Below are 17,576 nucleotides of genomic sequence, written 5' to 3'. Positions count from 1 at the left end.
ATCCTCAGGATCATTCTTGTAAACCTCCTCTGGATACCCCTCCAAGGCCAGCACATCCTTCCTTAGATACGGGGCCCAAAACTGCTCACAATATTCAAACTGCTGTCTGACCAGAGACTTACACAGCCTCAGCTTTCGTATTCTAGCCCTCTTGAAACCAATGTTCATGTTGCATCTCTAGTTTGGCAAAATTAGCTGATATTCCAGCGGAGGGATGACTGACGAAGCAGTGGAGGAGGGAGCGGCGTCTACGCCAGTGAGGAATTTCAAAAGGAGGTCAAGGACCTTGTGTGGTTGGTAGGTCAGGGCTGAGGGGACGGGGTGGGGGGGGAGTGGTGAGGTGGCTGGGGTGTGGATGCGCCAGTGAGGCCGGGGGTTTTGAATGACGAGCAGAAGAGGAAGGAGTGTGGTGATAGAAGGGCCAATTGTTGGCGAAGATTGATAACTCCCCTCAGTGAGTATAAAATTACTCAGGCTGAAAGTTGCTTTTTCCACGTAGATGATACAATCAGATTGAATTATTTTCACTGACTGAATGTTGAAGGAAAGTCCATGGATTAAGTCGGATAGGGAAAGTGATAACTCACAGAGGAACATGCCTTCCAGTGCATTGTATCAAGACTACTACAAAGGTACAGGCTTGAACTGGGGAGTAATTTTGCACAAGGAGATTTGACCTCGGATTGACCCCTGCCCGTGATCTGAGTGTGTGTGTTGGATTTGATAAATATACAACCATACAGTACAGAGGAGGCCCCTCAGCTCTTTGAGTCTACACTGACAAAAAAACTACCCTCATCCTAGCCATAAACCTAACCCTAACCTTAACATTAAGCTTAATCACAACCCTAAGTCCAACCCAAAACTTAACCTCAACTATAACCATATTCTTAACCCTAACCCTAACACCAACCTTAACACTAATCTTAACCATAACCCTAACTCCAACCCGAAACCTAACTTCAACTATAATTCTAACCGTAACCCTAACCTTAACATTAACCTTAACCATAACCCTAACCTCAACCTGAAACCTAACTTCAACTATAATTCTAACCCTAACCATAAACCTAACCCTAACACCCCAACCTTACATTAACCTTAACCATAACCCTAACTCCAACCCAAAACCTAACTTCAGCTATAGCCCTAAACCTAACCCTAACCCTAACCTTAACCCCAACCTTAACATTAATCTTAACCATAACCCTAACTCCAACCCAAAACCTAACCTCAACTATACCCCTAACCCTAACCATAAACCTAACCTTAACCCCACCTTAACATTAACCTTAACCATAACCCAAACTCCAGCACAAAATTTAACCTCAATTACAACCATATCCCTAACCCTAACCTTAATCCTAATCCTAACTCTAACCATAACCCAAACCCTATTCTACCCTAACCAGAAACCTAATCCTAACCTTAACCCCAAACTTAACACTAACCTTAACCATAACTCTAACACCAACCGAAACCTAAACTCAACCATAACTCTAAACCTAACCATAACCCCAACCCTGACCTTAAGCCTAACTCTAACCGTTACCCTAAACCTAACTGTAACCCGAACACTAATCCTAACCCGAGCCCTAACACTAACTCTAACCCTAACCCCTAATGCTAGCCCGCACTAGACCCAAAGCCTTGAATGTTCAAACGCTCATCCAAGTACATTTTAAAGGCTGTGAGTTTACCCGCCTCAATTACTGTCTCAGGCATTCCAGCACCCCATCACCATCTGGGTGAAAACCATTTTCCATAAATCCCCTCAAAACCGTCTGCAGTCCACCTTAAAATTATGGGCCCCTCATTATTGGCCAATGAAAGTGAACTCAAAATGGAGTTCAACAACTTTAGGGCCATGAATGCTCTCGTCATTTTTATTACACCACACCCCTACACCCCCAACTGTCTTGCTTGCATGGTTGTTCTTAGCAAACCTGACCTAATCTCGACGATCTCCATCCTCCATTAACACCCACTTTGCATCTCAATCACTCCTCTACAACTACTTCCCATTGTCTTTTGCTCTGGATGCTGTCGCTATTTGCTCCATTTGCTCCCACTCCCTCATTTGTCACCAAAATAAAAACCATCCTTTCCCAGCTCCCTTCAGTTCCAAAGAAGGGTCACTGGACCTGAAATGTTAACTGTCTGTCCATAGACACTGCCAGACCTGCTGAGTTTCTCCAGCATTCTCTATTTGGTTAGCTCTGGATAGTCATCTTTTTCATTGAAATTGCAACATGCTTATCCATGGGTGCTAGTTCTCCCCAAGTCCTTGACTACATCACCCCAATCCCTTCCTCTCTCAGTGTGACCTCAACTGCCCTCCTCTTATAGGGAAGAGGTCACACACCCTAGGATTGAGTTTCCTGTCACTTAGAAGGTTTCGTGGCAGATTGTTTCCAAGTTAGCAAAAAGATGGGGGTTGATAGGGGCTATTTCCATACGTTGGAGAGTCTAGGACTAAAGGAGCAGAGTCTAAATATTGGAGCCAGATTTCCCAGGAGCGAAATTTGTGTGAAGTCTTCATGGAAAATGTCATAATTTAGACATTGCTTTGGCCACTTTTGGAATACTGCATTCAATTCTGGTCTCTCTGCTATAGGAAAGATGTTGTTAAACTTGAAAGTGTGCAGACAAGATTTACAAGGATGTTGCCAGGGTTGGAGGGTTTGAGCGAAAAGTGAATAGGCTGGGGCTATTTTCCCTGGAGCGTCAGCGGCTGAGGGGTGACCTTATAGAGGTTTATAAAATCATGAGGGGCATGGATAGGGTGAATAGCCAAGGTCTTTTCCCCAAGGTAGGGGAGTCCAAAATGAGAGGGCATTGGTTTAAGGTGAGAGGGGAAGGATTTAAAAGAGACCTAACGGGAAACTTCTTCACACAGAGGGTGGTGGGTGTGTGGCATGAGCTGCCAGAGGAAGTGGCGGAGGCTGGTACGATTACAGCATTTAAAAGGCATCTGGATGGGTACATGAATAGCAAGGGTTTAGAGGGATATAGAATTCACATAGAATCCCTACAGTGTGGAAACAGGCCCAGCAGCCCAACAAGTCCACACCAACCCTTCGACCACCCCACCCAGACCCATCCCCCTATAACCTACCTCAGCTACATATCCCTGAACACTACGGGGAATTTAGCAAGGCCAATCCACCTAAACTGCACATCTTTGGACTGTGGGAGGAAACCAGAGTACCATGCAGACACGGGGAGAATGTGCAAACTCCGCACAGACAGTCGTCCGAGGGTGAAATTGAACCTGGGTCCCTAGCGCTGCGAGGCAGCAGGGCTAACCACTGAGCCACTGTGCTGCCCCAATGGGCCAAATGGGACTGGATTAATCTGGGATATCTGGTTGGCATGATCGAGTTGGGCTGCAGGGTCTGTTTCCATGCTGTATATCTCTATGACTCTAAATGGGGCTAGATTAATCTAAGAAAGCTGGTCAGCCTGGACGAGTTGGGCCGAAGGGTCTGTTTTCTTGCTTACATCTCTATAGTGCAGTCAAATCCTTCCTGTAATGTAATAGTAGATGGTAGTTTAGCTGTGGACTAATTACTGTTCGAGTGTATCTCCCTTGCGCCCTGGTAGCAAGGGAGATCTTGGATTCTCGAGTCATCGATTTTCTTGTGGTGGTGGGAGTCAGGTTCCAGAATCAGGGTGGATGTCAGTGGGTTTCAGGATGTACATGTGCTCCTGGGCGAGAGGGTAAGGATGAGCGGTGGGTCGGAGCTCCAATCCATACCATTGCCTTCTCCAGTGCATGTTGACAACACCGTTGTGAATGTAGAATCAGTCACGTACAGCTGTATTAAGGGGCTACCACTCCAGTGACAGAGGTGGGAGTCAAGTTTATAGTCTTCGATTTCTCTGTTCAGTTCCTCTTTTCCCTTTGCAGGTAACTGGAAGCTGCTTGGAGCGTGTGCCGCAGCTGAAGGGAGATAGACCATGGACTTCAGAGCCCGGAAGAGTCTGGTGTGACCTCTGTCTTGCGTCGTGCCTCCCTCCCTCCCTCGCCTACTGGCTTGTTCGTCTTCTCTCTCTCTCGCTGCCTCGGGAGGTCCCCGAGCTCAGAAGCGATGCGTCATCTGTCGGGGGCTCAGCCGAACAGTTCACCCGGGTGCGGGCAACACAATTCCTCCTGAAAGAGGGGCCGGGCACGGGGAGCGAAGGGGATAAGTCGAAGGTTGGGGTGGGAGGGGGTTCTGTCTCCGGACTTTGTGGTGTGAACTGACCACCTCTGCACGGGCCACGGCTCAAGGGACCTCGGGCGAAGATGGAGAGATAGAAGGACCGAAGGGAAACTCACCACCCCCACCCCGCCCTGAACACCCTTCCCCCGGCTCGCACCCACCCCCCGGACGACTCAACTGCGCCCTCGCCCCCCCCCAACCCCCTGGAGTGACAGGCCACTCTCGGCTACGGGCCGCGTACCCGTGACGACAGGGCCCAGCAGCCAAGACCCCATCCCCTCCCCACCCAAAAACAAGAATCAACCAATCCCACACGTCTGAGGGGCTGACTGCCCGACACCTCCCGAGGTGGGGGAGGGGACGGGAGGGGTGGCTGGGGTCCCGGGGGAGGGAGGGGGGGGTGGTTTGCAGGAGGTTGGGGAGGAAAGGCTGCTCAGGCCAGAGGGAGAGCGGGCTGGTGAACTGGGGGGGGGGGGACGGGGTTGCACCCACACCCCTCCCTTTCCCTTCCCTCTGCCCCACCGCGCGGGCCGTTGGGACAGGAGTTGAGGCGTGGGGCAGGGGAGAGTAAAGGCTCCTCCCACGGCCAGAGGGTGTCGGGGGTGGGGCAGCTCCCCAGCGGCAGCGGACATTTGAACTGGGTGGGCGTTAACGCTCGAGGCGCGCGCGCACGCACTTTCCCGCCAAACCGACGGCGCGAGCTGCCACCGCGCGAACCCCACGAGGGTCCAAGATGGCGGCCGTCAGGGTGACGCTGCCGCAGCTGAGCGCCCTGTTGGCTCTGGCGTGCGGGCTGGCGGGTCGGATCGCGGCCCTGGAGTTCGGAGGCGCGGCGGGGCAGTGGGCGCGCTACGCGCGGTGGGGGGAGGCGGGCTCCCAGGGCGAGTTGAGCTTCAGCCTGAGGACCAACGCTTCCCGGGCGCTCCTGGCGTACCTGGACGACGGCGGTTACTGCGACTTCCTCGAGCTGATGATCGTCGAGGGAAGGCTGCGCCTGCGCTTCACCATCTTCTGCGTGGAGCCCGCCAGTTTCCGCTCCGAGACCCGCGTGGACGACAACCGCTGGCACATGGTGCTGCTCACCCGCAACTACCGGGAGACCACGCTGGCGGTGGACTCGGAGGTCAAGACGGCCGCGGTGCGCTCCAAGCGCCGGGACATGACGGTGGCCAGCGACCTGTTCGTGGGTGGGATCCCGCCGGACGTGCGCCTGTCCAGCCTCACCTCCAGCACCGTCAAGTACGAGGTGCCCTTCCGAGGCCTCATCGCCAACCTCAAGGTGGGCGGCACACCCCCGGCGCTGCTGGGAAGCCAGGGGCTGCAGAACGACCCGGAATTTCTGTGCTCCGGGCACAATCCGTGCCTGAACGGAGGCGTCTGCTCCGTGCTGAACGGGAAGGCGGTGTGCGACTGCTCGGAGACCGGCTACCGGGGGCGTCTGTGCGACGAAGGTAGGGACCCCACCCCCCCGGTGTCCTTCTCTTCCACGCGGGAGTAACGGTAACGCTGGATAGCACTCTGGGAATCTATCGAGAACCTTTCCGCCAGGGTAACAGAGTGATACCCTGACTCTGTAGAACCGCGACGCTGTGGAAGCAGGCCACTCAGCCCGTCGAATCCGCATCGACCCTCCGAAAAACGTAGGCCCATTCCCCTACCCTACCCCTGCATTTCCCACGACTAACCCGCACATCCCTGGGCACTATGGGACAATTTAGCACGGCCAATCCACCCTAACCCGCACATCCCTGGACACTGTGGGGCAATTTAGCACGGCCAATCCACCCTAACCTGCACATCCTTGGACACTATGTGGTAATTTAGCATGACCAACCCATCCTAACCTGCACATCCCTGGACACTCTGGGTCAATTTAGCACGGCCAAGCCCCCCTAACCTGCACATCCTTCGACACTACGGGGCAATTTAGCACGGCTAATCCACCCTAACCTGCACATCCCTGGGAACTATGGAGCAATTTAGCACGGCCAATCCACCCTAGCCTGCGCACCTTTGGGCTGTGGGAGGAAACCAGAGCACCTGGAGGAGCCCCCATGCAGACACGTGGAGAATGTGCAAATTCCACACAGACAGTTGCCTGAGGGTGGAATCGAACCCGGGTCCCTGGTGCCGTGAGGCAGGGGTGCTAACCACCGAGTACCAAAAGTAACAGAGTGACACACTGAAACTGTGCCCAGAGTGATACCCAGTGACACTGTGCTGTAAATGCTTGGAAAGTGCTCTGTAAGGCAGTCTTAGGTGCTCTGATGTTGTGTTTTGTACACCAGCTTTTCTCCTTAACCCTGGATGTTATGTCAGAAATGTTTATAAAGAATGACTCCGCCCAGGTTCCTTTGAATGATGAATAGACTGTTGACTGAGAGGACATTCACCTATGGAAGCATATTGAAATGGCGAGGGTACGATGTAAAATTGGGCAACCTTAGATGCAAGGTGTTGGAAAGGGGAATGGGGGAGTGGAACATTTTTACTGGGTGGATCCTTCCAGTGGCTGATGTTCAGACAGAGATGATATACTCATGGAAATAACACAGAACGTCAGTGTGCAGAGACAGAAAACATTTGGAAGTGCAAATGATCTCTATCTCAAAAAAACTGGAGCAGTGGAATGAGATTTTCTGTAGTTCGCTCATGGGATGTGGGTGCCTCTGGCTAGGCCAGCATTTATTACCTATCCCTAATTACCCAGAGAGTAGTTAAGCACATCGCTGTAGGTCTGGAGTCACAATGTAGGCCCAGACCAGGTAAAAATGGCAGTTTCCTTCTCTAAAGAGCCAGATAGATTTTTTTTTTCCCCAACGATTGACAATGGATTCAAAGTCATCGTTAGATTCTTAATTCCAGATATTTTATTGAATTCAAATTCTACCATCTGCCATAGTGGGATTCAAACCTGGGTCCTCAGAACATTAGGTGAGTTTCTGGGTTGATAGTCTAGCAATGGTACCACTGGGCCGTCACTTCTCTGCAGCATTCCAAATTGAACGACACCAAAGTTCTGTATAATCGTAGTAAGACTTGCAATAGAGTGGTGTTATCGGTAGACTGTTAGTCCAGGGAGCACAGCAATGATCTGGGGCCACGTTATGGTTAGGGTAAACGCTGTGTCAGTTGGTGGAACTGGGATTCAATTAAAAATTTGGAATTAAGAGTTTAATGGAAGACCATGACACCATTATCGATTGTCAGAAAAATAAAAAACATGATTCACTAATGCCTGATCAGGGGGAGGGGGAAATCTGCTGTCCTTTGCAGGACTGGGCCTACGCATGACTCCAGACCCTGCAGCAACGCGGTTGACTCTTAACTGCCCCTCTGAGCAATGAGGGTTTGGGGGCAATAACTGGTGGCCTAGCCAGAGAAGCCAATATGCTGTAAAAGGGTACCAAAAAAATCCCCCAGAAACTGTAAGAACCGTGGACGCTGTAAATTGAAAACAAGAACAGAAGTTGCTGGAAAAATTCAGCGAGTCTGGCAGCACCTGTGCAGAAAACTCTCAGGAAACATTTCAGGTCGGAAGGGTCACCGCACTCAAGAGGTTAACTCTGATTTTCTTTCCACCGATGCTGAGCTTTTCCAGCGACTTCTATTTCTCTCTGTGAAAAGGATTGAACAGGATTGAAGGATAGCAGATGTGAGATGGGCCAATGAGCTTGCTTCTGTATTGCATTGTGTCTGTGAATGTTTGAAGATCAGGGGAGTGGTGTTGGGGTGGGGTGTGGTGAGGGGAAGGAGAAGTGAGTGGGGTTGTCTTTGAAAGCAGTCAGGTACCTAAACAATGACAGCGGAGAGCTGCTACAGGTCAGGCAGCATCTGGGGGTAGGAAGAGACGTCAGTTAATGTTTCGGGTAAAGAAAGACATTGCGTTGCTGCCGATTCTGCCCGACTGGGCTACTTGACAGAGCACTTCTGGCATCTCCTGCTTATTTTATGGAGACTGCAGTCCTCTGCCATTGCATCATTCAGTCTTTGCCGTGGGTTGTATGCAAGGCATTTGTCAGGATAGAGGCATGGTCTGCGTTCCTGTCTGCATCTTCACTGCAAACAACTCTCCAGGGCTTTTTTGTAGTGGGTACATCTTCAGGCTCTTTGCTGCGTGAGCGGGGTGGGGGAGGGGATGGTTAGCGTTGGAGGTGTGTGAGGCACTCTGCTCTTGAATAAGCATATCAAAATCAAATCTGATGAGCGTAGCTCATAATTAACATGCTTCTCCCCCTCCAAAAAAACGAGACTCTCGTTGTGCTGAAAACACAACAGGACTGAGGGGAGGGACAGAGTCAGCAATATTCTGTACCTCAGGCAGCACTGCTTTTTACCTCTTCCCTGTCAGGGCATCTCTCTTCCTGCCTGATATTAAAGACCAGAGCAAACCCCTTCAAAATATATTGAGAAGATGTTAGACCCTAACATTGTTTTATTTTTTTAAAGGTAACTGTGAAGTGTCTGAATGCAATTTGATTGACCAAACTACTAGGCTTGAAGCAAAATACACTTTATTCGTACACAACAGTTAAAATACAGACAAAACAAAAATAAAGCAATTAGCTTAACTGCAACTCTATCACAATGCTTAACAAAATAATAGATATAATAACTGCTGCGAATTAACTGTTCTAAGGTAGTAACATCCTACAAACACACCCTTGGCAAAGGCAAATTCAGTAAAATAGATTGTCTCGAGGGCAATTCTCCAGTTAAGGAGGAAAGAGGAAGCTCAGAGCGAGGGTGAGAGAGAAGGAGAGAGACAGATCCATTTATTTGTCACGTACTAAGTACAGGAATACTGTACAGTGAAAAGAGCACAAAGTCGTCATTCACTGGCACCCACTTGGTTACAAAAATGAGAATTAAAAGATTTTAACAGAGCCAATAGGTAAGCAAGAAAAAAAGAACAAGTCCAGGTCTCAGAGTCTCAAGTCCTATCTCCGTAATAGTGCAGGAGCCGCTCCAATCGCTGAGAAACCGAGGAGACCATCGCCACGCAAAAGGCCCGATCTCACCATCGCTGCCTTACCGGCCCGCGCTCTCGCCCGCCCCCATCCCCGTCACTGCCTCACTGGCCTGGGCTCTCGCCCCCGCATCGTCACTGCCTCACCGGCCTGCACTCTTGCCCCTGCACCATCATTGCCTCACAAGCCTGCACTCTTGCCCCCGCCCCCGTCACTGCCTCACTGGCCCGCGCTCTCGCCCGCCCCTCATTCCTGTCACTGCCTCCCTGGCCTGCGCTCTTGCCCACCCCCACCACTGCCTCCCTGGCCCGTGCTCTCGCCCACCCCCCACCCCTGACACTGCCTCCCCGGCCCGGGCTCTCGCCCCTGCACCGCCACTGCCTCCCTGGCCTGCGCTCTCGTCCCCTTCCCCTGGCAAGAACAAGTCCAGGTCTCAGAGTCTCAAGTCCCATCTCCGTAATGGCCCGCGCTGTTGCCCTACTGTCACCACAGGACACAGCCGGCGCGTTTAGCTCTCACCACATGGCTTCCGGTCATGAACCGATTCCTTTAAAGGGGCGGATGGGATGGTGGGGGGATAGAATTACTGCAGAGAGAAGAGAGAAGAAGAGAGAAAGAAAAAGAAAGGGAACTCTGAATGGAACGACTTACCTTGCCGAGAGAGAGAGAGGGAGAGCAAGATTGTGAGAGACGAGAGTGAGAGAGAGCAAGAGATGCAGAGAGAGGGAGTGTGTGCGTGTGTGTGCGAGTGAGAGGCAGAGACAGCGAGAGAAAGAAACTCAAGTGTTTTGCTGTAGCAGAGACAGATGATACAGAGGAACTACTCAAAGCACCAGGCCACGGTGGTTGTTGTAGGCCAGGCAGCCATTGTGCCTCTTCCCACTGGATGGAGAGGAAGAGATGGTGTAGGAATGGCACTGGACTGGTAACCCAGAGCCTTAGTGAGTTGCTGCAGTGTATCTTGTAGATAGTACAAACTGCTGCGACTGAGTGTCGGTGGTGGAGGGAGTGGGATGTTTGTGGATGCGGTGCCAATCAAGCGGGAGCTGCTTTGTCCTGGATGGTGTCAAGCTTCTTGAGTGTTGTTGGGACTGCCCCCATCCAGGGGCAAGTGGGGCGTGTTCCCTCACACTCCTGACTTGTGCCTTGTAGATGGTGGACAGGCTTTGGGGGGAGTCAGGAGGTGAATTACTCGCTGCAGAAATCCCAGCCTCTGATCCACTGTTGTAGTCACTGTGTTTATGTGGTGAGTCTAGTTGTGTTTCTGGTCAATAGTAACCCCCAGGATGTTGATAGTGGGGGATTCAGTGATGGTAACGCCATTGAATGTCAAGGGGGAGACGGTTAGATTCAGTGATGGTAACGCCATTGAATGTCAAGGGGGCGATGGTTAGATTATTTCTTATTGGAGATGGTCGTCGCATCTGTGTGGCACGAATGTTACTCGCCACAGCCCTGACATCCTGAGGAAGCAGAGAAGGCTGAAATCAGGAGGTCGTTGGGGAAAAGATCTTTGTACCAGAACCCCAGATGTTTAATGTACACGGTGATTATATCTGAAGGCGTAAATTCAGTCCACTGAATGTGGAAGTAGAATGTGATTTTGAGCAAGACAGTAGTGTGGGCTGCTCTATATGATGAATGTAACAGCAAAGTGAGCTCGCCATTCCCCAGCGAACAATGAGCCCTTCACTTTAGGTTAAGTATCTCAGTGAATTGTTTGCCAACACTTCCTCAGACCTGTTGGAATGTGGGAGTGAAGACAGTGACTGGAGGATGGGGAATATGCAGGGAAACACTATCCAGCGGCCGGGCAGTCAATTACCTACAGCTCGATGCCAAATGGTGGTGAGTTTTTGGAACTCAGAAGACGGTGGAAGCTGCATCCTGGAAGCTGTTTGTTGGCAGAGGTTGGTTGATTCCTAGTAAGCATTGAATTGCGGGGGCATTGGCCATGGGGGCTGATGGGAATCTGGAGCAATCAGATTGACCGTGATCTTATTGGAGCAGGCTGGAAGGGTAGAGGGTGCCTCGAGAGGGTAGAGATTTCAAGGTGAACAGCAAACTAACTAGGAGAGGAATCCTCTGACATAGCAGGGGTTCTCTGATTTGGAATGCGACAGGGAGATAGGTTGGGTCGAAGCCTTCATGAACTTTTGTTGATGCACTACGGATGTCTGGATGCATCACAGTTTGGGATGGAAACTGCTTGCCCAGGACCGTAAGGAATTACAGAGAGTCGTGAACACAGCCGAGTCCATCAGACAAACCAACATCCCATCCATTGACTCCATCTACACTTCCCCCTGCCTCGGGAAGGCAGCCAACATCATCAAAGACCCCTCCCACCCCAGTTATAATCTCTTCTGCCCTCTTCCATCAGGCAGAAGATACAAAAACTTAAATACGTACCAACAGATTCAAGAACAACTCCTTCCCCGATGTTAAAGTAGACTTCTGAATGGACCTCTCAAATTTTAAATTTAACGTTGGTCTTGCTGTTTGTGCACCTTATCTGTAGCTGTAACATTGTATTCCTCACTCTGTCCTATTACCCTAATTCACTTTGTATTCACTAATGTCCTTCAGGGAAGAAAACTGTCCTCCTTACCTGGTCTGGCCTACATGTGACTCCAGACCTACAGTAACGTGGTTGACTCTCAACTGCATTCTGGGCAATTAGGGATGGGCAGTAAATGCTGCCTAAAAAGTGACGCCTTCATCCTGTGAGTGAACAAATCTGCCTGTACTGTACACAAAACAAAGCTTTTCATTGTACCTGGGTACATGTGACAATGACAAATCAAATCAAAATCAAATCAAATCAAAGTACTCAAAGCAAAAAAATTCCTTGGATAAAGCTACGACCAGGCAGAGTTCCCCAATGCCATATGGTTTCCAGTTTGGATACCCCAAACTATTAAGTTCCCATGCGAGGAGGGATTGAGATAGCTCCCCTGCCTCTTTCGCTTCAGTTGGGGAATACTGCTAGCTGAACAGTTGATTTTTTTCGAGATTCTTGGTTTGGTGAGCTGATGGAAGTATCTGATGCCCCTCTTTGAAAGTTTACAGCACCCAGAAGGAGGGAAGATGGTCCTTTTGTCAGTTTCTTGGCTAGCTGACCTCCAGCGCTCAGAGTGAGAGCATTTCTTTACCTGCAACACTGGGGTGACTAGGAGTCGCTCATTTGAATGTTTCCAGTGCACCGACATTTGAAAGCAGGCTAGTACCCATGAGAATATTCAGTCCCACTAGTACTCTCCAGCAGTGTTGAAACCCCACAAAAGTATGTCTTACTTTGAGGGCAGGGGGTAGTCAGTGCCTTATTATCATTGTAGTTGTAAGAGATCCCAGTCCTTTAGGTGTTACATCCCTCGGTACCATACGGAAATTTCCCAAATTAAAACCCCTTAGTTATTGTGTCTCTCTAATGGTCAGAAAGTTATACAGCATGTAAACAGACCCTTTGGTCTAACCATAATCCCAAACTGATCTAGTCCCACCTGCCTGCGCTTGGCAAAAACAAAAACACAGTTTGGAGTCAAGGGCTCAAAACGGCCGTAGTGTTTTGGGGCTCTGGCCTATCATTGTAGCAGTACGGTGGAGTGGGACCAACTGAATTGCTGTTCAGGAGGGATAGCAGAGACTCAATGGGTTGAATGACCCACCCCCGCCCGCCCCACACACTTCTCGGCTGCACTATTTTAGATCACATGCGAAATCATGAGTTCTCCGTCTCGGAGGACAGCAGCAGTTTGAGAGGTGTGTTCGGGAAGGAGTTGGGCCCCTCTTTCGATCAATCACTGTCACTTCCTCCAACCTCACCACCACACCCGCCCCCACCCCCCACCCAACCCCAGGATGCTACAAGCAGTGGGTTTGCACCTTGTACTTCCTAAATATCCAGCCCCTTGCTGCCCTCTCATCTTAAACACCCTCAAAGAGGGGAGTAGTTGCCCACTCAATTGGCACTGGGATAGAAAGATTCATTCTTGAGGGGCATTCAGTGTCACCCATTGACTGTCTTCCTGCATTAATTAACTGAGCGATTCCTCTTAAAAGCCGATATGGTCTCTCCCTCTCTCTTTCTCTCTCTCCCTCTCTCTCTCTCTCTCTCTGCTGGAAATTGAGAGCTTAAGGTCGATTGGAAGTTAGTTGCTGTTGGTGGCGAAGTGGTGCAGATTGGTAGATGCTATCATGTCTTGGCTCCAAGTCAGAAGAAGGCAGCCATGTCACATTATGCACCTGATGTCTGCTGGCTTGTGTTAATCCTTTCCTTCTGTCTCTCTCTCTCTCTCTCTCTCTCTCTGTCCCACGTGCACGGTGTTCCATCACAATGTACCTCCTGCAGTCAAGGTCGATCAAACTGTGCCTGCCCGTGGACAATAGTGCCAGACTCTGCCCAGGTACACACGCAGTGTGTATCCTTCACCATCCTCACTTTACCTCTTGCTCTGTCCCGTTCCCCTATGCATCCATTCCCAGCTCCACTCCGACACCCCCATTTCCCTCTTCACTCTATGTCCATATCTCCCGCCCCCTCCATTCCCCATTCCCCCATTCCCTGCTTCGCTCTGCGTCTGTGTCTCCTGCTGTCCCCCACCCACATTCCCCACTGTCCCATTCCTGCTTCACCCTCTGATTCCCAGCTCAACTATCCCAATCCCAGTTCCATCCTGTATGCATCCCTCTGCTCCCCCATTCCCAGCTTCACTCCCCCATTCCCAGATCCACCCTGTATCCATCGCTCCTGCCCTCACGTTCCCAGTTCCACTTCCCCATTCCCAGCTGCACCCTGTTTCCATCTCTCTTGCCCCCCCATTCCCAGTTCCACTCCCACATTCCCAGACCCACCCTGTATCTGTCTCTCCTCCTCCTCTGTTCCCAGTCCCAGCTGCACCCTGTATCCATCTCTCCTGCCCTCCCATTCCCAGATCCACTCCGTATCTATCTGCTCTGCTTCTTCACACATTCACTGTTTCCCAACCACCTCTTCCCACTTGCCCCTTGACTTGGTGCCCTCCCTCCCTCATTCCGTCTGCTTAAGAACTCCCTGGTACTCCTCCCTCACAATCCTTTTACCTCCCACTCGCTCGCTCACTCCCTCACTCCTGGCAATGTGGTTGGATTGGAGGGAGGGAGTGGGGCGGTGAGCAATTTGAATTCATTTCGACCATTTGGATAAGACTCAACCATTCCACTGTTCTCCCAGCTGATATCCCATATCCTACCCTATGTTAACCTGAACACAATCCAATCTCTGTTGTGCACCCCCTGATCTCCGCTTCAAATCCAAACTGGCCATCCAGCCCAATTATCGATCCTACATCCAGTGCTCGCTGACCCATATTGAATCCCAATCCAGCAACGGCTACCTCAGTTTTGAAATTCCGATCCCTTTGCAGCTTCAACTCTTTCCTGCAGATGTAACTCTAACATTCTCGCACTCCCCCAATTCTTGCCCCTTAAATTTTACACATTCCATCATTGTTGTCGTCAGCTGCCTGGGGCTATGAGTTCTGAAATTCCCTCAATAAACCTCTCTGCACCTTTCTCTCTCTCTCTCTCTCTCTCTCTCTCTCTCTCTCTCTCTCTCTCACTCTCTCTCTCTGTGTATCTCTATATCTCTAACTGTGACCCAATCCCAAATTCCACCCATGACCCAATCCCAAATTACACCCGTGACCCAAACCCAAATCCTGACTGACTCTCCTCCTTGCCCTCGCCCTCCCATGATTCCTCCTGGTCACTCATCACGAACCCCTTATCTGGGGATTTCCCTCCAAATGGTTTCTGCCCGCCCACTGGGATGGAAGGGGAGGGAGAGGGGCAGAAAATCCTCCCTTGGTGTGAGTTGTCCAGCTCAGTATGACCCAGCCTGCAGTCCCTGTCACGGATGGAAGACCAATTGCCAGATCTGCATTGGGCCATCTCTCCTACTCCCTGGAGCGTGGTCTCGATATGTTGAGGATAGCTGCTCTCCTGTTTCCCCTGGCACTCAGCTCCTGGGCCCTTATCTGTGTCCTGCCTCTGGTACATTCTGGACTCAAAGTGATTTTGGTGGTTGGGGAAACAGTGGATATATGAAGAAGCAGGGCAGATAGATACGGAGTGGATCTGGGAATGGGAGGGCAGGAGAGATGGATACAGGGTGCAGCTGGGAATGGGGGAGTGGAACTGGAAATGGGGGTGGCAGGAGAGATGGATAGAGGGTGGATCTGGGAAGAGTGGAGTGGAACTGGACTCAGTGATTCTGATGGAACATGGTTGGAGTTGTTGGCAAGATGTTCGCCGAATGACTCCCTGCTCAACAGCATCGAGGATTTCACTTCCCAAGGACTGGCAAGGTTGGCATTGATGATGTAACTTCACTCCTGTTCATCAAGGTGTAACCATACCTGGGCGCTCCTCCAAGATAGATCCCAGCCTCCTAGTCCAGACCAACCCAAAAGCAACCAAATCCGGGCTGGGTTCTTCAGCAGTATGGTGAGCATGCCGGCACCTTAGTGCACTTTTTGCCGAGGGGCTTGCTAGAATCTCTTCAAAAGATCTTTGCCAACTTGTAAGGTTTGAAGCTAAAGCAACAAGTCAATTGCTGTGTTGAGGAGGCTGCAGCAATATATTTTTGGTCAGGCTCTGAAGAAATACGTAAGAACCAAGTATGGGCCATTCAGCCCATCGAGTTTACTCCGTTCTGGTCGCCACACCCTGACAGAGAAAAATGTTTCTTTATTTCCATTTTCAATGGGCACCCTCTTATTTTTAAGCAGTGACCCCTTTGTTCTAGATTCTCCCACAAGATGGAAACATCTTCCCCACATTGCACCCAATCAAAACCCCCTCATATACATTTCAATCACGCCACCTCTGATTCTTCAAAGCTTCAGCCCAGCCTGTACTAGCCTTTCCTCATAAGGCAATCTGCTCATTCAAGGTATTAGTCTGGTAAATCTTCTTTGAACTGCTTCCAACACACTAATATCCTTCTGTAAGTGGAGTGACCAGTTCTGTACACAGTACTCCAGGTGTGGTCTCACCAATGTACTGTATAACTGAAGCATAACCTCCCTACTCTTGCATACTTAAAATCCCTACAGCCATTCAACCCATCAAGTCCACAACAAATCCCTGAAGAGCATTCCATCTAGACCCACCCCCTACCCTATCCTAACCAATCCCTGTGGCTAACACAACTCATCCTCACGTCCCTCGACACTAAGAGGTAATTTAACATGGCCAATCCACCCTAATCTGCACATCCCTAACCCTGCATATCTTTGGACTGTGGGAGGAACCAGAGTGCCCAAAGGACAGTAACATGGACGTGGACGGACAGACACAGGCGCGTGCGCGCACACGCACACACACATTTGTGAAAACCCTGCACAGAGAGTTGCGAGGTGGAATCGCGCTCAGGTCCCTGGTGCTGTGAGGCAGCAGCGCTAACCACTGAGCCACCCCGTCACTCCAATAAGTGTGGGTCAAAAAATGCTGGCTCAGCCAGTAATGTCCACACAATGACTAAAATAACCTTGATAAACAACACATTTATTTCATATTTCTGAAGGGAACAATTGCATTCAGTAATCTGCAAGTGGTCTGATTGCAGTGAGATCATGTTGTCTGGGTTAAGTGATCGCCAGTTAATGTTCCCATTTAAATTGTTTTGTTCGGTAGATTAATTGTTGCAAACAAATATCTGGTATTAAATTACAGATACTATGTGCTGTTTGAACTACACATTGTCGTGGTGGATTTCTCTCTGACGGTGGAGGCACCTGGTTTAAGAGTCAAACAGACAAAACGCTTTGCCCCCTGCTCAGAGTTTAACAGGATAATGCAGGGTGTGCTTTCTCTCTCTGTTAATTTGTAAAGGCTGGTAGGGGTCAGTGCAACGTGTATTTCAGAGGAGGGTGTGGAGAGTGTGGGGGTGTGGGGGGTGTTGCGATTTCAGTGCCACCGAGTGTAAGTGGCAGTTTTCTGAGGTCTGATCTTCAGGAATGTGGCAAGTAGGCAGTGTGGGCTCGATCGTCCTCATTCACCTCCCAATGTTGGTTTCTCAATTGCTCCTGGGAGCGACTTGCTTAGAGCAACGTCGGAGGCTATTTAAGTCCAGCCACCACTGCTGAGGTCAGGTCTGTACCATAGAATCCCTACAGTGTGGAAGCAGGCCGTTCAACCCATCGAGGTGGCGCTGCTCCTCTCTGAAGAGCATCCCACCCAGACCTAGCCCCTTATCCCCCTCAACTCTGTCCATGTAACCCTGCATTCCCCGTGGCTAACCCACCCAGCCTGCTCATCCCTGGACACTATGGGGCAATTTAGCATGGCCAATCCACCCTAAACTGTGCATCTTTGGAATGTGGGGGGTGGGGAGTGGGACCAGAGCACATCTGGC

At 50.4% G+C, this 17,576-nt stretch overlaps 1 protein-coding gene across 1 annotated transcript; it reads left to right on the top strand.

The window, feature by feature from the left end:
- Window positions 1–4,941: 4,941 nt before the first annotated feature.
- LOC109916689 (neurexin-2-like) lies at window positions 4,942–5,706 on the top strand. The gene has a single exon (XM_048619621.1). The coding sequence runs from the start codon at window positions 4,942–4,944 to the stop codon at window positions 5,704–5,706; it is 765 nt and encodes a 254-aa protein (XP_048475578.1).
- Window positions 5,707–17,576: the final 11,870 nt, after the last annotated feature.

Source organism: Rhincodon typus, chromosome 43 (assembly GCF_021869965.1).
Source record: "Rhincodon typus isolate 14 chromosome 43, sRhiTyp1.1, whole genome shotgun sequence".
In the NCBI taxonomy this organism is placed as follows: Eukaryota; Metazoa; Chordata; class Chondrichthyes; order Orectolobiformes; family Rhincodontidae; genus Rhincodon; species Rhincodon typus.
This window is presented reverse-complemented; position numbering and strand designations above follow the sequence as displayed.

Bases quoted from the DNA above. Each gene is read 5' to 3' on its own strand.
- LOC109916689 (XM_048619621.1), top strand. From the start codon at position 4,942: ATGGCGGCCGTCAGGGTGACGCTGCCGCAGCTGAGCGCCCTGTTGGCT.